The following is a 21,323-nucleotide window of genomic DNA, read 5'->3' on the forward strand; positions in this document are numbered from 1 at the left end:
GTTGTCAATTTCTTCCAGCAGCCTTTGAATGCAGTCTGGCCATGAATAGTGCATGTTGTTTTGTTTTTTACATTCCAACTGTCTGGAAGTCTGTTTTTGTTTGTTCCAGAATAACTTGGAAGGCCTGTACACTCATGCGCATCCTTTAAGAAAACTTTCAGCAGGTGTTGTGTTGTTTAGCCTTAGGTAAAGTTTCAGCCCTGAAGGTAAATTCACCAAACTGCGTTAGATCAGATGCCCTCCCATTTCTTCCACCTCTGTGATTGTGTTCTGTTTCCTCTCTGCTGTCTTTAATACGCATTCTTCTTCCACTTGACCTCCTTATGATCCATACTCTTTTTGAGTCTGGACATATATCGTTTTATAACTGCAGTTTATTGTTATGACTGGGACATTTTATTTAGCCCTAAAAGTCAGGGCAAGTTTCTGTTTTTTACGTCAGTACCTGTGTTCCTTGTGAAGTCTTTGGCATTAGTAGTGGAGAAGTAATGTGAGACTCGTGCTGTAAATGTCTCAGAAATATACACCTGGCTGGTTTTTCTTCAACAATTACAACTGCTTGATTGTTGATGCACAAGTCATTCATGCAGAGGTTTGAAAGATGTAAAAAAGACAATAGCATGATGGGTACATTTCAGCTTCCTGCTGCAGAGAAGCCATATAGAGACTCTGTGTGTGTGTTTGTACATGGATGCACCTGCGGGGAATGAATGATGATGTACTGTGCACGCATGCAGGTACACATACCTTCAAACAAGCGCATATGGAAGCAGAAGAAGAGGCAGGTTGGGGAGACTGTTGTGAAATTTATTTGGGTATATATTTTTTATACTAGTTGCCATTGGATTTACAGGTCAGAATGGAATGTGGCCCAATGAAAGGTACTTTGATCCATCCTCCGAGCTGACTGTTTTATTGGAGGAGCTCTGCATGGCGCAGGACATCTTTTATAAGGTTGTGAGGAACCCACCGGCAGCCTTCGCAAAATCATAAAAATGTGAGAAGTCAATGAAAATAACCGGTGACCGGTCATACCTCAGCCAGTTTTGAAAGGATCATTTGTTCAAATGCATTAATTAAAATGGGCTGCATAGCTTGTGGTTCGGTTTGAAGTGATCATGATTAGATTTTGGTTTCCTATTACCTTATACTGTATATCTAAATGATGGATTTATTAGATTTACTGATTTATAGTTTTTAGTTTTATGTGTTTATCGCTTATTTTATTTGTGTAAACCTTTGTCCTCAAACGACGTGCAGACTGTCTCAGAAAAGCTGCATGCTGAGTATATTTGAAGGTTCAGGCTGCTTAGACATTAAATATAAAAATGACAGCAAAACAAAATGAGGCAACCATACTTGCAGCTACTTATCAGTCTGTTTTACTGTGTTGTCTTTTTACAGAGGCGGAGGCTACTGCAGGAGTTGGGAGACCAGAAGATCCCCTTTCTGGCACCCTCAGATCGAGGTTTTCAGCAGCTGGTAAGACCTACTTCTAGATACTGTTAATGATATTTAGACCTTAACTTTAACAGGACTGCAAAAACATGTCTTCTAACTGCTGCTCTCAAAGTTATTTTTTTTCCTCAGACAAACATGCTTGAAATATAATTCTATTTTTATGTCGTATGTTTCTGCATGTCATGGTCAGCATGTTATGACAACACTGAATTGTGTTTCCTAGTGGGACACCAGTTACTCTGGTCTCGTGCTAAGGAAATCATGCTCACTGCCTGCTGAGCTCCATAGCCGGGTGCAGGCAGCTCTGCTCACCCTCAGAAGGAAGGGATGCCTCCTGAAGGATCTGGTTCGTGTTCGTGACCGAGATGTGTTCACCGCTGTGTCACGTGCCCTGCTGGGCGAACCGGGCCATACATATCGCTATCTGGACACACGGCTCTTTGCCATCCCCTGGCACAGTGAGGACATAGATGTCAAAGGACAAAACTGTTGTGACCCAGATCTGAGAGCTGCCTGCAAGGCATTGTGGGAACTTAACACCTTTTTCTGCACTGATGTGTCTCAGCTGAAAGAAGGAGACAGGCTAACACAATGGGCGAAGGGAGAGGCAGAAGCCAAACAAGGTGAAGAGGGGGACACAGAGTCTAAACACAGTGAAGACTCTAAAAATAGTGAAGGAGGGGACTCGGAGTCCAGGCAGAGTGAGGAGGGGGACACAGAATCCAAGCACAGCGAAGAGTGGGACATTGAGTCAAAACACAGTGAGGAAGGCTGCTCTGGGTCTAAACAGGAAGGGGAGTGGGAGACTGAGTTCAAACACAGCACCGAGGAGGGAGAGTCTTCCCAAGTAAAGCCAGGTGAAACCAGTTTTGCAGCAGCTTCAGAGCATGCTGAAGGAAAATGTCCTGACTGGGGAGTGAAGGCCAGTGGTGGCACAGAGACTGAACCTGTGGGACTAAAGGCCCAGGAGAAACCTGTGGCCGAACTAAAGCACAGCCTATCAGATTACCACATTCAGGACAGAGAGGAGCACGGGAGTGGCCAGGGCTGTTCTCAACCTAGTCCTCCACAGGTATGCAGCGGTCCAGTAAAGTTCAATGTCACCTTACTCAATTATATGGACCCAGCCGCAATGAGCCAACTCAAAGAGGAGCCGTACTATGGCATGGGGAAAATGGCAGTAGGGTGGCACCACGATGAGAACCTGATCACTCATTCGCCAGTGGCTGTTTACAGCTATAGCTGTCATGATGACAAAGGTAAGGATCAAAGTTAAAATGGTATTTGTCATAACTGTGCTCAGTGGCTTGAACTGCAGTTCAGATTTATAAAATTAACACTTCAGAGGCTTTTACTTAATACTTCAAAACTCTTATCCAAAGTTATCACGATAATCTTTCACATTTTTGGCTTAAAATTAAGATTCCTTTTTCTCTTTCACTTCAATATCCATCTCATTACTTTATCTCAGTTGCTTTATGGTGGATCAGATGCAGCTAACCTTGTGTGTTATGGCCCTACAGCAGCACTGTAGCAGCTGTAGACATGGCCTCTGGTGAAGCAACCATCAGATCCATCTATGCGATAGTGTCAGAGCATTATCAAATGTCATCACCAGTTCACTGCTGACAGCCTTATCACCGACAGTGCGTCGGGAGATCACAGACGTTTGGATCCGAGCTCTTAAACGCATGCTCAATAGCTTAGTCAAACAAACAAGGCTTATCACATGTGCTGCATCTCATCTAAATCATTTCCTCAAGAAATGATCGATGTGCAATTATCTGATATGGAATAATGAGCCCTGCTTTGATAAGTGATAAGTGTTTCCTAGACTGTACTGTATGAATACGATGTCTCCTAATTATGGAATGCAAACCCTTTCAAGAGCTGATAGCGTTTGCTGGTGGAGTTGAAGGCAAATCTCATTGAAAAAAGAACTTTGCTTTCTAGTGTATGAATAAAAAAACAAACAAAAAAACCCCATGGAAGGCAATAGTGAGTATTACTCCATATTTTATGTTTTTATAAGTACTTGTTTTTAGTTTTAAAATAGTTTTTTGTACATAATACAGTAAAATGCAAAATCCTTATTTTTTATCATATGGATCACATTAATGACTGATGTCTTTATTCATCTCACTTTTTAGAAACCCAACAAACCAGAAGAGTGCTTTTTAGCATAAATTATAAGTAGTGCAGTCAGTCATTAGATCACTACTTGCACTCTCTAAATAGTGGAATGAGAGCAAACTGTGTTTTCCTGTTGCAGATGGAGCTAAAGGTACAGCTGTAGTCCAGCAAAAAAAAAAAAGGGTGGGAGCTTTGCAGTTTTAAGAGCCTTTGTCTCTGTCTTAAAACTGTAATTTTAAAGTATCACGCAGGTGCACTGCTAACTTCTCCCACCACACAGCTGGGCTTTCTTCATTGTTGTTTCTTAACCAGAAACACATGCTCAAGAGGTTGGTTTTAATGATATTTTTTTGGGCCATTTCAATTTTGACCTTGCGAACACAAGCTTGAAACACTGTGGCGCAACACCTTTCTGTGCTTGGCAGCTGTCTTTCTAGTTTCAAGTGACCCCCACATCTCCAGACTTAGAACTGAAAGGCTGATCATAGCTCTACAGATGTATTTTTAAGTGGATGGCTCTGAGAACTCCCAGAACCGGTGGATTAAAAAGGTACCTATTCCAGAGAAGACAGAAACGCGGCACATTAGGCAGCTTAGATGTACAGATATAAAACATTTTGCATGACGCATTCATTTGAGATGTCTTTTTCTCACTTCAATTGCCTTTTTTTTTGCTTGGACTAAAGAAATGTAGAGTTGGTCTTTTTATACCTGCACAGATCCAAAGGAATCTGCTACAATTGAGTGTTTTCCGGCACAGTGGATGATCTTCCACCATTCCTAAGGCCTTGGGGAGAGCTGTCATTAGCTGGCTCTCAGAGCACAATGGCTGGAAATTAAGTTACTATTTATCCGTGCTGAGCAAAGGAAAAGGCAGCTGTGGGGCAGAGAGGCCCAGAAAGAGTTTAGTATTGATTTTGCTGAAGGGTGTTGGCCAGCCAAGCCAAATCTTGTTTTCTTAGTATGCCATGTAAGAGTGGAAGGAGAGAGAGGGACAGGGGAGGCGCTTGCAGCAAATAGGTTCAGAAACAGGAATATCATAGGATACATACTGTCCAATAACACACTCACACACTCACTAAACAACATCAGGGGCTTTTATCCAACTATTTCCTCTTGCACAGCATAATGATAGCATAAAGATCCTGTGCTAACAGCCAATATGACCACAGCAACACGTATCATCTTTGCTTGGCTGCTAAGTGATTCTTACTTTCTGTAGACAAAGGCTTACATCTTACATCCATTGTTTGGGTGGTATTGATTTAATCATTGCACTCTTTTTTTTTAATGTGTTAAGCCTTTCTTTAATTTAATTTCATTTAATTTTATTTTCTGGCTACATCATTGGTGATAGATGGCCACTGCTGTAGTATGCTGTAGCAGTTTTTCACTGCATTACCCAGATATACAGGCAAAGATGTGACAAAAGTGTTATGTATTTTTTAAACAGCTTCATAACAAACATGTAATTCCATAAATATTTAAGAGATTTAAATTTAAGGATGCTGCAGTTTTACAATCACTTAAGTCACACTGGGTTAAACTGTCAACCCAAAGCCCCAAATGTGAATATAAATGCAAAATGCAAATGTTACAGTGTGCTGGGCTCTGTTTGACTGACAGGTGAGAGCAGTGAGGGAAGCAGCAGTGATAAGGCCTGCTGGAGGATTGGGCTCAAGGTAGCCTGGGACATCCACACACCTGGCCTGATGCTGCCGCTGGAGTCTGGAGACTGCTATTACATGAGAGGTACAGACGTTTGTACATAAACGCACTCGGAGCTACACACATGCACATGTAAACATGTTGCTCGCACAGCTTAACCGCATTCGCCACTATGTCTGACTTTGGAGGGAGGAACACTTTCATTACCCCATGTTTTAGTGTTACTTGTCCCCAATGACCCATGCCAGCAGGATGCACTTCACTCTCACTTTCATGCTCAGTCCTTTTCTTCTAATTCTCTCTGCAGGAAAAACAGAGCTGAGACATGCGTGTTCATGCGTGTGTATGTGCAGAGAGGTTACTTGGCTTGAAAAGTGAGCTTTAAGGTTCCATGAAATTGTGTGCATTAGAGAGGTTAAGAAACCCAAATGTTATTTTTTGAAGTCCTGTGACCCATTCCTGACTATGTCTCTATGGGGAGAACAGACAGCAAGCCACAGGGGTGTAAATCATAGCTTAATGCTTTTGGCTGCAGCAGACACCTCCACCCTCCTCTTTTTGGTCCCACGGGTCTTTCCAAGCTTTCTCATATTTTCTGAGCGCAAGGACATTTATCCACATCACAACAGAGCTTGTGTTCAGCTGGACAAGAAGTTAGCGGCCCTTATAAAATGGCGGATTTATTATTTTATAGAGGCACTTTGCTTTCTTAAGTATATAAAGGTACAGTTTTAAGGTGGTCCTTATTTCATCTGCATGATGTATTACCGTACTTTGTGTATTTTAAATAAGTGACTAATTCATGTAGTTTGGAACTAAGAGTAGAGAAAATAAATATTTTAACTGATATACATCAGAACATACTTGACTACAACACTATGCTCAACATTTACATCAAATAAATACAGGTATTTAGACGCTGTTATTCACTCTTTTCTATATTTTTTTTTAATACTTCACCAAATGTCTGGAGAGACTTTCTTTTTTAATTGAAAGATTACCATCTCTTTACACCCGCAGAACAAGGTGGTATAAATAACTTACTTATGTACTGCAGATATGTCACAAATCAGATTTACAACTAATTACAAACGAAGTAAAGCAGCTCTTACTTTTATGTTTTGGTTTTTTTTTTTTTTTTAAAAACAGCGTGCTTTGATAATAATATTGTTGTTCGTAAGCCTTTAGGCCTCCAATTTCACAATTCTATAGTGGGGGTAAAAAAGGAAAAAGAAAAAGCACTGTAAAATATTTTCTCCAAACTGGTCAAGGCAGATGGCATTCCTCCCTGAGTCTGAGTTTGCTTCCTATTAAAAGCGAGTTTTTTTTCTTCTCACTTTCACAAATACTTGCTCTAAGGGCAATGACAACTGTTGTGGATTGCTTTTATATAAATAAAATAAAAATCTAGTTTTTACTCTATCTGCCCCTTCACATCTTTATAAAACAACTGTTTCTAAAACAGGTGTTTTATAAACTAGTTATTCATAGTGTCAGTGGTAAAGTGTAGTAACTGTTTGCCACTACCTTGATAATAGCAAGGTGTTTTCTATAGCTGCACGCACATGTGTACCACATGTGTCTGATTTTCCAGTTTAAAGTTCAATCAGATTACCTGTCTACTGTATCAATGTAATTTTAGAACATCGTCAGTCTTTTCAAATGGACCACTAAAAAGTAAGCAATAGGAAGGTTTTAATGAATTCCTGACATTGACTCTTTGAAGATGCTATGTTTTCATCTGAGAGCAACGATGTCTGTACCTAATATTCAGTCTGACAGGGCTTGAAGCCGACCTCTTTTAGCTGGATAAGATTTACAATAGAACAGTCAGTTTCAGGCCAGCTATTATAATAGAGTGATGGGCTGTTGTGCAGATCATTCTAATGGGACTTGACTGTCGCGGATCAGTGGGGATTTATGCTCCACTTGGTGAGTACGCCCTTGAGAGGCCAACTGCTGCACGACGATAGCAGCTCACAGAGTCCTCGGCAGTCTGTGGCTTTGTCGGCCTACCTGATTTAAATGCTTGGCACAATGCACAAACACAGCCATATGGAGAAAAAAACCCAAACAAACTTAAAATTATTTCGTTCTTCAATAGAAAAGATTTGTTTTATATACAGTACACAATTTTGTGTCCTAAAATACTCAGAAGTTTTCCTGCACAACATTATTTTTACATACTAAAATCCTAAAACTAAACCAATCGCGAGACAAACAAGTCTTGTAAGACATGCAACACACACACAAACTCTATATTTTGTCACTGAATCTTAAGTTTTTCATGATTTTTTTTTTTTTGGGTGGCAACCGACACGTACGAATAAAAAACTGGATGTTTCACCTCACCATGTCAAGCCCACTCGTGTACACACAGGCAGAGTGGCCAGTGTTAAACCAAGTGTTAAGATATATTGTACCAGTGTTTTGGTGACATACACCGTATGATAAGTAGTTTTGTGGTATTAAAAGAAAACTACAATGGTGTATAACCACAGACACCGTAATGTATTTTCAGCACCATTTGTCGGCGGCTGGCCCCTTTGAACTGCTAATGTCTGAGCTGCTGGAGGCAAATTGAATCACCATCATTTCCACCCAAATGGAATTTCAGTGGTTAAAAAAGAACAATGCAAGTCTTGACACCGGGCCTGTTCAATAATCTGATTTCCAGCTCCCAATGCACAGGGGGACTGGAGAAAAGACTTGACCCAATATATTTAAAAGCCTGCTTCCTGGAAAAGGAGGACAAGTGGCAGCAGGCACAGGGGTTGAAAGAAAGATAAATATTTATTACAGTTATTGAGTTTGCCTCTACTCCCTCCTGATCCCACTGACGCATCAGACGCGCCAAGAAAAGAGCAGATTGATGGAGATAATTTGTTATTGGATATAAACAGTTTTAAAGACGCAGAGTAATTCTGCCCAGAGACCTAATCCTTCACAATCTCATCAGGGTGAAGAAAACACCGGCAAGTTGTTTTGTTTGTCACCATCTTTTTTTTTTCTCCCACCAAACAATAATATCTTCCTCCCAAAGCATTTGGCTGTTTGACTTTCAAATCACAGGCATTAGCCGGTGTACTCTTGCTCAAGGCGGGTGTAAATATGCACATGTGCTGTGAATGACAGCTCTGTCATGGCTAAATTAATTATTGTTATGAGGCAAATAATGGCAGAGCTGAGAAACATCTATACACACAAAGAAACACATGGAGGGATACACAAGAAACAGCAGTAAGGCCTCTTTGTAAAGCTTGTGTGATATTGGACAAATGTTTGTTGGTATGGCTCTTCCATCTTGACAGATTGAGCTCGATCTGGTTTTGTTTGGTAATTAAAATTATACTACAATGCTGCTCACTCTATTTGATTCGTCGGTACTGGACCAAGCGCAATCTGTCTGAGAGTATAAGATGATGTAGTTGTCATGTTTCTTCACTCTCCTTCTTTCCTGTGTTTTCTGTCATAATCTTTTCCTTTTATGCTCCTTTCTACTCTTTATTTTAATTATTAAAAAACACAACATCAGTATGGGATGAACATTCAGTTCTGGTGTGAGCTCTTGTTTACTCTTCGCTGCTCTTTTGATAACTCTCATTGGTAATGTCGTTGTGTTTTGATAGTTTTCTCTTAACTGTATTTACCAGATGACCTGAACAGTACCCACCAGCACTGTGTCCTAGCTGGAGACACTGCACGCTTCAGCTCCACACACAGAGTGGCTGAGGTGAGAAGTCAGACAACAGATTAAACTCTGTTCTGAATCGCTTCGTAAAATGCTGTATGGTCTACCGACAGCCTCCTTTGGAATTAATAAGGAATGCTGCTATGCTGTTTTATTGAAAGACTCTGTAAAAAGTTAATAAGTAAATAATATTCAACATTGTATGCTGAAGAACTTTGTTGTCCTCTTACGACCCTTTTACTGAGAAATAAAACAGAAAAACGAACGGTCTTTCCCTGCAGGGTTTGGCGATGTAAGTAAAGCCACTGCAGTATATCCAAATATACTACAAAATGTTTTAAAAAAAATCATCAGACTGCTAAGGAAAAATGTGCCTTCCCTGGTTGGTTAGTGAGTGGTTGCTAGTAGTTACTAGTTGAAATTGGTCTCAAAGATGCGATGCTGCACCAAAAACCTTTATGCAATTCTTTGTTGTTTGCTGCAGTCCTGATTGGGGTGGAAACTTGGAAAAGTAGAAGGCAAAACAGAAAACACAGATTGTTTACTGCAATTAAAACATTTCAAGTAGATCAAATTTACTTTGAAAGCAAATGGTCTTCGGTACAACACTGTCTTTGAAACAGCCAGCAACCTTCTGTTATAGCCACAGTAGTGAAAACGGTGAATGTGGCGTGATAGGAATTATAGTTACAGTATTCAGTGAACTTGCAGGTTTTTTTGCCATTTAAGTGTTTGCTTCAAAGACAGGGACCAGGTCTGTGATCGCTTGCAATAAGTTACCATCTTCCAGGCAACTTTTGTGTGTCATGACTGATAAATTGGCAATACTCCGTCTGCTATCAGTCTGTCATCACTTTGCGAGTGAATGGGTTCACGTTACATGCAATCTGTTTGTGATAGCAAGGCGATTAACTGTGATTAAAACTGTGGCAAAAATAACAAATCTCTTACTGTCTGTTTCAAATCTGTCTACATGTGCAGAAATTAACATTAAAGAGAAATTCACAAGAACTACTTACAGTCCAGCCAAAGCCTTTTTAAACAGAAATTCTTCTGCAAATAGTGATGCAGTCGTGCAGGATGAGGTGGTGAACATACATAAAATAATGTTAATTTCCTCTGATTCCACAGAGATGTTAGGCTAGTATGTTAGCATGTTAAACCACCTGCCTGACATTGTGTAGGTCCTACTCGTGCTGTCAAAGCACCTATTGCCCATTAGAGAACCAACATCTAGGAAACAGGTTTTCCTTGGCCCAGGATGCCCATAGGATATCCTTTGGGTTTTATAGGTTGGGGTCATGGAATGTGCATGTTCCAGTGAAGCCCATGGACTTACTTGTATTAGGATGTGATCAGTTTTTAGGTCATATGAATGCCTTGGGTTCTTACTGATGTTTCTCAAGTTGTTGAGCAATCCAGCTAGGGCAAATTGTCAAGCTGGGGGAGGCTGCATGCCATTAGAAAATGCCCTTGGCATTGGGATGTGTACTTGTTCTGCAACTCTCTGTAGGTGCTTCATTTAGAAGCAGTGTCCTTATGAATTTTCCCAACAGAACAGAACATTGCAAATAGTTTACCTGTTCTGTCTGTGGTTTTAATATTAGCAAGTAGACAGCTTATTAGTTGGGTAGTTTGACCAGTATATGCATATTTTCTAGGCATGCACCTAGGTTAAATGTATTAAATTTCTCACAAGCACTGCAGTTACGCTCTGTTTGTAACACAGTCTGTGTTGTTCCGATCAGTGTTCCAGTGGAACCCTGACCTACATCCAGTCACGTTGCCAGGAGGCCCTGTCCAACCTGCACACTGACCCCGACACAGGATCCCATAGGCTTGTGGCTCTGCTGCCGGCAACGCTACAGGACTGTGAGGAGATTCACAATGAGGTGGGGAGACGGTGGTGTGTGTTCACATGAATGTGCATATGTATGTACACGTGTGTCTGTGATATGTGTGTTATGCACATTGGACCATTCTTTGATTTTATTTTCGTTTTTTACATGTAGTTTTACTAGCATTTTTAAGCTAGCGTAGATGAGCTGTATGCACCACATCTGAATCAGTTTTATAAATCTGACTTCACTTTTAGGGCCTTCTGAGACTACTTAATGTGAATATGTGCCAAGAGTTTAGACAATAGGATTCCAGTCTTAAGTTTTAAAGACTATTCCTTTACTTTTTTTAAGAGTTCATGGCCCTCCTAGCACAATCTGAATTGTTCCATCTGGTCACAAAAAACAATTAAGAACCATCTGCAAATATGACAGGATTTTTCAAGACAGTATCACAGAAAGTATTGTGGAAATACAATGAAACCATTATCCATGATTAATAACAGTTTGCTTATTTATTTATTTTGCTTTTGCATTGTATAGACTTGTGCACCTGTGGATAGAGTCTGGTGAACATACATTTAATGAAGCCCTTTGACCTTGTGTTCTTTGATGGGACAATCACCCTACGTAACTTTACGGTATCAGTGTGTTATATCTTTCCATGTCAGTCTCCCAATGAGCCAAATGATGTCAAAAACATGACAACAAAAACGACAAAACACATTCCAACAAAAACTCTTAAAATCTGAAATGAAAAGCAAATATGACAAAGAGGAAAATCGTGTGCTTTAAACCTTTTTAAAACATTTTAATCCTGGTGGATTCTGGTTGATTCTATTTTATCTGCATTATGAGACTTGTGTACCATACTGGAAGTAATCTGATAGCAGGTTAAACATCTGTACATGGCAGGATGGACGCTTGCCAGCTTACCAACTTCTACGTACCTTGTTGTCTCTGCTCAGGGAAATGGTTGCAATATGAAATCCAGGTTGTTTTCATTTGTCCTGGCCTGTGATGGATTGTACAGCAATAGCCTCTCCATATGTTTTTCTAAAAGATGGAGTCAGGCCCCTCTCCACTCCTTAACCCCTTTTTATGCAGAACAATGAGTGATGCTGGCTTGGGATATGGAGGGATAGAGGGAGGTCAAAAAAGAGGAACACGAGTGGCTGTGCTGCAGAGCCACCAGTATACTGTGTTCACTTGCTGCAGGCCAGCAGTTAATATATCACTTCACCTCTCCCTCTTTTACACCCTTTGGCCCAAAGTTCACATCCAAGCTGACACTAGCACCCAGACCCCTTAGCAGGATACCATGACAGATGAGTCTGACGTAAGGTTGTTTAAAGGTTGTAGACAATATAAATTATTCAGCAGAGCCAAACAATAGCGCTGTCTGGTTTGGGAGAACTGCTGTGCTAGTTGAGTTAGCAACTGCTAGTTTCTTGCTTGTGGCACAGGATTACTAAACATTGGTTTATTCAGGAAAACAGTGCACAATTTATAAAAGAGCAGGTGTGTGTGTGAGTATTTAAGTAAGGAGGGGTACTCTCGGGGGCTCAAGCCTACCCTACCTGGCATTCTCAATGATCGATGTGGCCATTTGTTTGGAGTTGCCCACGAGAGCAGAACACCCACTTAAATGATGTATTGTTGGTGGAGTTATTTATGATCGCGGCCCAGTTTGGCTCTTGGTGGGTGCATATTGCGCAGGTCGTGTTTGACATGGGCGACTGAGGAGTGAACAAGCCTGAGACACGCAGGCAGCCTGACCTGAGCTGTGCCTTATGGGCCTTTCCTTAAAAAGTGCTAAACAGCAAGCTAGCACTGGCTGACATTCCAGGGATATTGTGCAATGTGGTGCAAGGAGGTGGAGGTTGACATTTGTCACAGGGTGTGGGCCCGGTTTGACGAAGATGAAGTAGAGCATCTGCCATCGCTGTCAGCATTTGGGGGTCAGTCGGGATAGCTAATTGAAGTAAAAATTGAATGGAGACAGAGATGGAAATAAAGAAAAATTTCCCACCTGTGTGTTTGGTCCCTCTCACTGTCTCCTTTTAATCTCACCTCCTGTTTTAGGTGGCGGAGGTAGGCTAACACAGCATCACCGCACCTTCCCCATGTGCAGGTTTGGCTTTGAAATGCTAATCACAGACGCAAATGTCTTGTCTCATTTAAAGCCACTGTGTCACTTCCCAGGTGGGTGTGTGACAGAGTGCCCTGAGGGACCCCTCTAATGATGCTAGTTCCCCCACAGTAAATATTGATGGGGGGTGGGGAGGTTCCCACAAGCTTTGGCAGAAAGTGAACTGTACGGAAGTAGTTGTGTGTGACCTTCTGATGTTCTGTTTTCATGGCCAAAATGTCTCCACAGGCTGCTTCAGTGTTGGCTTTGCTTTGAAATGGCTTTCTTAAAAGGGCTTACAATGAGAATGTCAAAGTAATCTTATTAATAAGTATTTTTTGTAACAGATCAGTTTATTGTGGTTTGTACTTTTTATCTCTGCTGTTATTTTTACTTGCATTACCTTTACTGCTTGTTAACATTGTTTCTAATTATTCATCGTATTGGTTGATTTAATGGGTTATTTAATTTCTCTGTGCTTTGGTTTTATTAAAAAAATACTACATTGATAAAATAAATCTATCCATAAAAGGCAACATTTTTGACCATTTCTGAATTTTGCAATGCCATGATTTAGGCTTTTAGATTTTGTTTTATTTTTTGAGTATATCATTTATTCGTTTAAAACCCTGCTTTCAAAATATTTGGGACGGTGTGTAAAATGTCAATTAATAGAATCGTTTGTTAATTTAAGCCCCGTACTTAACTGGAAATTTACAAAGGTTTCAAACTGAATTTCTATGATCAATTGTATTACGATTTACCAGCTTGGACAAATTTCAGGCCTTCAAGTTGTACAAAAATGCTGCGACCAGACGATTAACACGAACAGATTTTAGGATTCAAAGATGACTATTTCTTTAATCTTTAGTCTGAGAGGAAAGAAGTGACAAACACTATCTTGAAGATAGAATGTTATGAGAAAAAGCCTCTATAATTTATGAGTAGTCATTTTAGAAAACCTGACCATTCCTAAGTTTTTTTTTCTACCTGTAGGGTGAAAGTAAAACATATATAGCAATCTGTGTGTTATAACCTAGATTGTGTGCGACTACTCTGGCAAATGTGTGATGAGTGTAAATTGCGTTCCTAGTTGCTCACCGGTAACCAGGCTTATATGTGAGGAGATCAGGAAAGGTAAACAGAGGACGGCAGAGTGGGATCGATCACACTCTCATCAGTTCTCACCTCAGGGCCCAGCCCAGAAATTGATTGGACCCGCTCAGGGACTACCGTGAAGGTGTGGAAAAAAAAAAGTACCTCATTAAATCGGGGGGAAAAAAGGGGCTACTTGGCTTTAACTCCAGAGTTGCCATGGTGGGAGGCCGGTCAACTAATGTGCAGCTAATGTGTAGTTGGTGTGTCCATCACCTGGACAGATGACAGCGACTGCCTCAGGGGAGTCACTAACTCCCCTCTCACTCCCCCACGCCATCTCATAGAAAAACTAGGCCTAACAACCACTCTCTCTTTCGCACACACTTTCGATCTGTCTACCTGAATAGGTGGCATTTAGTCATAGTTCCCTACTTGGTAACTCTCAGCTGGGTAGCTAGCCTCCAAATGCCACATAGCCAGCACTCCTCAGTAGCTTTAGATGGCGTGCTTTGTGGCTTCCACTGGCCTGCGCAGCAGGGGACTGGCTGCCATGTCAGCTCAAAGTGGAGACACAGGTTGGTTTCTTCTCACTAAAGGACAGGCAGACAATCAGAGAGATAGAAGGATGGACAGACTGTGTGAAAAGGACGTCCGATATTGGCTCGTGTGGCTTTGTTGTGTGTTTGAGCTGTAGTGATCGAAGGGGAGTGGATTTGGATTGTGTTGAAGGGACCATAAAGGATGACATTTCTTTGAAGGGTGGGTTGTATGGAGTGACTGAGAGGCTGCTGAGCAGTGCCACTGGCTGTGTATTCTCCCTGACATGCCCCAGTCCTTGCATGTCATCCCCACTGTGATCAGAGCCTTTTTCCAGGACAGAATCCTCTCAAGTTGTTTGTGTAAATAATTTTTGCCCTTTGTTTTTGGGCGACTGTATGGAAGATGTCTTGCCTCATTTTGCAGAGCAGTAACCACTAAAAAATGTCACCAATCGCAGGATCTTTTAAGTTCAGTGTTCAAACTTTCCAGTGGCTCTTATTAGAAGAGTTCAGGATATTGGGAACTTAATTTGAGTTCAAAACTATTAGTTTTTTTTGTTGTTGTAAAAACAAACTCAGTTTAGGGAAACATCCTTCAGACACATATAATCCATGTTAATGCTGCTACTGCTAATAAAGTTAGTTTAATGTAAGAGTCATGTGACTCTTGGTCACATGACTCTTACGAAGCTTTGTAATTTAAAGTGTTAGTTGAATCTAAGAGTTTCAAGAGTGAAAAATTAGAACTAAAGATTGAAGATAATCAACGTTCTTTTTTCACGACAGCTGGTAAATCCTTATATAAAGTTACTATAAATGTTGGATTGTGGAAGTTATATGGATTCCAACACTGTGAAGTGTGAAGACAGGACAGGAAAGTTCTTGCTGAATCTATACTTGCTTTTGTCTGTGATACACTTGCAGGTTTAACAATGCAGTGCAAGTATAATTCATACTTCTTGATTCTAATTGCGAATATACTTTGAGACAAAACTTTATGCCATATTTTCTGACAGTCTTTTGCTCAGTTGCAGGCCTGTTCAAACTTTTGTGCTAGAGAGAAAGTTACAGTGGATGTCGCTCAAAATAAAACTCAAACTGAAGATGGGTCTCCGTGACTTTTTAGTCAGTGCAGCGTAGTTATATATATGAACGTAATTTGTCAAAGTTGGATGACAATTTTGGATCACCCAAATTATAGTTTTATTTCATGGGAGCGCTCAGCTGGAATAAATGTGTTTTAAACTGTTTCGATGACTGTTCATAGCTGTAAAAGAGCTCTGCTTGCCTAATGCTCTGTTAGAAGAACAATAAACAAACTACTTTTCAGAAAAGGAACAATGGCTCTCGTCGTGCTATTTTATATGCGTTTCCATTGTATGAAACTACGTTTTGTGTTGTACAGTTGTCTACGTCAACATGAAATGGAGCGTGCATTGTTTTCAGTGGATGATGCTTTGTAGAATGTTTTGGGGGAGGGAAGCTCAGCGTCTCACATTTACGTTGGTGGCAGTTGGGGCAATCTTTGACATTCACATTTACGTTGGCGATTGTATACGCATTAACAAAGACGCTCACGCATTTATGCAGACAGATACTTGCAAGGGCACAAATGCACTGATGCGCATACAGTTCAGGTACGAACACACAAACACGGAAAGACACACTTGGAAATAGAAAGGCTACACCTGGCTACGTGAAGCATCCGTGCGAGGATTAAATCAGCACTTCAAAAGAGCAGGAAACAAAAACACTCCCAGTGGAGGAGAGGGGAGCGGCTTGGCAGTAAAGACTGTCATCTCCAGACGGAGCAGGAGAGGAGGGGATGGAGGGAATGAGGAAAGGAAGGAGAGGGCGGAGTTTTCAGGTGTGCTCAATGGTGGGTGTGTGTGTGTGTGTGTGTGTGTGTGTGTGTGTGTGTGTGTGTGTGTGTGTGTGTGTGTGTGTGTGTGTGTGTGAGCAGACATACAGTAGGCTTGTTTGTGTCTAAATTGTTTTGAGGGTGTGATTGTACTTAAAGACATGACCAATGTTTGTACTATTTGTGGTAGGATGTTTTTTTTATCTACGTGTCAAAAATGAGTGAACGTGCTTTGAAACTATTTCGTGACAAACAGAATGTGCAACAATTCAAAGATGGAATTAGCAAGTATGATTTCAAGGGAATGTGTCATTTTCTTCCAGTGCAAAATCATGTCCAATTTATTTTCTTACAAGGGACTAAGAATTTATTTTTGTATTTGTAAAAGCATTCATATAATTTCACACTCTGACAAGTAAATGTATCTAAACAGAAAAGTCAGTGTTCTACTTAGAGATGTACTTAGTGAAAAGAACAGGGAAAGGAATGCATATATAATCTATGTAAATATCAGATGAAAGTTGTCTCTCTGAACAACGTTTTTGTTTTACGTGTATTTGTGTGTGAAGGTGGAGTTTGAGTGGCTGCGGCAGTACTGGTTTCAGGGCCAGCGTTATGCTCGGTTCTGCAGCTGGTGGACCAGACCGATGGAGCAGCTGGAGAAGGACTGGAAGCTCATGGAGACCATGGTGAGACTGCTCGGACACACTGCTAGTCACATGACAGCTTTGCTCTCTGGTTTCCCGACTTTTACTGCATTTGGCATCGACTCATTGTCACACAGATTACTTACTAAGACTTTGATGGTTAAATAAAATCTATCTAAATTTAAGTTTGTAGGCTGTTTACCATAAAATCTTTTTGTGCGAGTTTAGCTTTCTAGGTTTTACACATGATATTTCTTTTCTGGGACATAGATGAAAACAGTTAGTAGGTTTAGTTTAAGTATTTTCCTTATATTAAAAATATGTTATAATGTATATTAAAACACTACTACTATTGCTTTATAGGTAATACCCTCAAAATATAGGAATACATAAAAATGAGAGCATTTATCCAAAATATGAAGAGTTTCTTTGCTAGTGTAGTAAGGCTGTCACACAAAATAAGTCTTTCAACTAAATGCTCAACACGCCTCTACTTGTGCTTCTTACACAAACTACACAAGTGATCTGCTGTCCAATAATACCCCTCACCAGAGAGGGTGTGTTTAAAATTACATGGTATATTGTCTATCTTCTTACCACGCCACACTATTAAGGATGTGTCAAGTGTTTAATCGTAGCCTCACAGAATTTTTATGGGAGCGGAACGTGGGTGCGTAGCTATTAGTTAGACACCACTGTAAAGGAATCACTTAGTAATGTCAGACTCATAATTAAGTCACCTTAGTCACAGCTCTGTTCTGTAAATTCTCTGTGTGCCGCAGACATACTCACACTGTAGACACACAGCGCGGAAAGCCACACAGTCATATGCTTGGTCTCGCTTTTGGTATACCCCCACAAGTTCTATGCAGTCCCACTCTCGTAGCTGGATTTCAAAGAGTGCGTGCACATGTATGTATGTGTGTGTGTGTGTGTGTTTAACACCCAGACACCAGAAGCAGCAGGGGGCACTCTTGTATCACTGTAGCAGCATCGCAGGGAACGAGAGAGCTGTGCTCCTCTTTTCCTCTGTGCTCTCCCTCGCTCTCTGTCTCTTTATGTCTCTCACCCACTCCTGCTGTCTCTGGGAGCTCTCTGTCTCTGTCAGTGTCGAGCGCTGAGCAGTAATCACATCTAATGCTCAGGCGGGGATAAAGACTGGAGCTGGAGGAGAACAGTGCCGCTGCTGCTCAGCTCTAGTCATAGTCTCTCTTTCCTCCTCTCTCTCACACAGTTGAACAGCCTGGCAGAGAGTGGGTGGGGGTGTTAGTAGACAGGGGCTAAACTCATCTAGAGCTTTACCTCCGTGCCCAGATGAAGTGTGTGATTTGGACCTGTGTTTAGAAAAGGGCATCAGTGAAATGTGAGGTCTTTCTCCCTCTCTGTTCCTCTGTCTCCATGTCTCTCTAATGGGCAAGTGAACCATGTCCACTATGCATTTTAGAAAAAAATATGTGTGACCAAATATGGATTTCCGCCATGTCGTTGGAACTTAATGTCAGATCTTATGCAATTCGGGGGGGAAAAAAAAGTAAACCAGTTGTTTTTAGAAAAATATAAAAAGCTAAATCAACAAAATGCAATAATTAAAATAAGGTAATAATACATGTGTAACAATAAATGCATGGGTATTTTAAATATCACAAATTACATCAACATGAGTTTATTAGAACATTAATTTTACAGATTAAATACTTTGGCACCAAATTGAATTAATCACAGTGTCACATCACACAAAAGCAAGTATGTCTTCTGCAGGAATGCATATTGAACCCGTGCAAAAAATGATACACTAGTGAATGCATAAAGGTAATGATTCACTATCGTGATGAAGGACAACATTATTGCTCTTGCCAGCAATATTTAAATACATGCATCGACCTCTGATATGCTGATGAAAAGCACTTTATAGATGTGACTTATAGATTTTCCTTTCGGTGGTTTTGAAAGCTGTGGCTTTTCTGCCGTTAGATTAAAACACATTTCTCTAAATTACTTTGAGTTATTTAAATTATGTGGGTTCCCCTCACATTTCTTTATTGCATATATTTTACACTTTGAAGCTGGCAATTGACAGTATAGTATAATTTAGTGAAATACAAGTGACCTACTGTGTGCAGACGCTGTTTACCATGTATTTACTTAGATTTTTCTCTTGCCTGCAGAGTATATATTAATACAGGATTATTTTTGTCAAATTTGATATTACCATGGGTGTTTTAGAATAGCAAATATATGTCTCTTTAAATAGGGTTTATAAAATGACACTGTATTGTTTTATACACTGTGCTGAGCAATAAAGCAGCGCATTGTTTTATCCTGCTAAAACAGCAATACAAACAGCCAGCCTTCCCCTCTTTATTGTCATATTTAGCACACACTGTCGTGGGATGCGCTGGGCTATGTATGTGTTTGTTAGTCTGTATGAAGAATATTGCAATATGGGGTGACTAGCTCCTGTTTATGGATACTGTCTCTCCCTGGGGCTCCCTCTCTGCTCCTCAGCCTGTTGTCATGCAAATGCTCATCCTTCCATTTGAATGACATTCTGATAAAATACATAAATAAATAAATAAAGACCCGAAACAAAACAAGTCCACTCTTTTTGGTGCCTCATGAATTCACGTGGTTCCTTGATAGAAACAAAGAATCCGCCTCTTCTAGCATGCCTATGTGAATGAACTGCAAAACTATATTATGTGTGTATGTTGGAAGGTGTGGCTGTACGTAGGGTAAAAGGTTGTTTCGGCAGCATGGAAGAAGGGCATTAACTCAAAGGTTTTACATTCCCCTGTGATCCAGGGTGCCGAAGTCCGTTTAGACCTGGCTCGCAGCCTTCTGTTCCCCCAGGACTCTGCTATCATGGCTATCATACAATAGTGACATTTCCTTAAACTAGCAACAATGAATAGCTTCCATCTGAGTGACAATAGACAGAGAGTCTTGGCTTTATGCAGAATATTTTAAATACCGGTGTGGTATTTTTTTATCTTTTCCCTTTTCACTGTGGGGGAGAAGCGACAGCGAGCCCACGAGCATATCTTTTTTCCCTGTCCTGTGTGCGTGTGTGTGTGTGTGTTTGCGTGTATGTGTGAGCCATTGATGTTAATGTATGCACTCGGCATGACTTTAATTGATTTAGCAGCTCTGCTTGCACAGTACAGCTTTTTCCCTAATTTGTCACTTTCCTGACTTCTGTGGCTGCTCATCTCACAACTTCAAAAGCCACCGGATGCAAAGAGATTTCAATGCACTCAGTCTTCTCTCTCTCTCTCTCTCTCTCTCTCTCTCCCTTTCTTTCTTTCTCTTGTTCTCTCTCGCTCCCGCTACCTTGCTGTATTTCTCTCTTTCTCACACTTTCTCCCTCATTTGACAGAAGAACGAGCCTTGTAGATGGAAATCTTTTCAACACATATCAAGGAAATTAATCTGCTTTCATAATAAACGGGATCCATTCAGTTGAATACATTTGTATACTTCAAGATGTACAAAACAGGAAGTGGTATCGGGGCCATGTCTTCCTCTACACCGTTCACCCAGCCTGTCAGTCCCTGTTTTTCAATGGTTTGGTCACACACATACAGTACGTCCATATATATATATATATATATATATATATATATATATATATATATATATATATATATAAAATATACACACACACACACACACTCTCTCTTTTTTTCCCTCCCTGTGTCACAAAATTTGCTTTCTTTGATTTATAATGGAGGCTGGCTTTTGCATGCATGTGTATGCTTATGAGCCGAGATGCGCTTGGCGACCATTTCTTTTTCTCCCCTCACTGTAATAGCAGTCTTTGGAAACAATCTGGGCAGCCGAGGAGGGCTGCACTGCAATCATACAGAACCTGGCCTGGTCGCCATCAGTAGCTGATTAGGTTATTGAGCAAACGTGCTGAGGAGGGGTTGGAGAATGAGGGATGCGGGAGAGGGGGAGGTAGAAAAAAAAACTGCTGGTAGTGTGTGTGCGTGTGGGGGGAGCAAGAGTGGAGGGGTCAATGTAAATGTTATTGCTGTGTGAGCTCATTTGATCAAAGTCCTGGAAAGGTTAAGCGAATCCAATCTGGTTTTGTATGGCAGAGTGGAGACACAGGCACTAGGGAAGAAACCCCCAGGACGGAGAATGGATTATCATATTGGCGCTGAAGTAGCAGGGGCCTCCGACGGACAGTTTACTCTGCCCGTAATGCGTTTAGACAGCAATTGGCCTTAATAACCTTTATTGACTTCAGCGGG

General features: G+C 40.8%; 1 protein-coding gene across 2 annotated transcripts in view; it reads left to right on the forward strand.

Moving 5' to 3' along the window:
• fto (FTO alpha-ketoglutarate dependent dioxygenase) overlaps nt 1–21,323 on the forward strand; it is a 113,037-nt gene that overhangs the window by 18,991 nt on the left and 72,723 nt on the right. For both annotated transcript variants that reach the window (XM_085363839.1, XM_085363910.1), the window contains exons 2-7: nt 1,405–1,482; nt 1,685–2,720; nt 5,221–5,346; nt 8,916–8,995; nt 10,702–10,845; nt 16,990–17,109. In XM_085363839.1, the coding sequence (XP_085219965.1) occupies nt 1,405–1,482; nt 1,685–2,720; nt 5,221–5,346; nt 8,916–8,995; nt 10,702–10,845; nt 16,990–17,109 (1,584 nt within the window). The remainder of the gene's footprint in view (nt 1–1,404; nt 1,483–1,684; nt 2,721–5,220; nt 5,347–8,915; nt 8,996–10,701; nt 10,846–16,989; nt 17,110–21,323) is intronic.

Source organism: Diplotaxodon limnothrissa, linkage group LG1 (assembly GCF_057381915.1).
Source record: "Diplotaxodon limnothrissa isolate DT_005_m linkage group LG1, D_limnothrissa_male_GT1.1, whole genome shotgun sequence".
Lineage (NCBI taxonomy): Eukaryota > Metazoa > Chordata > Actinopteri > Cichliformes > Cichlidae > Diplotaxodon > Diplotaxodon limnothrissa.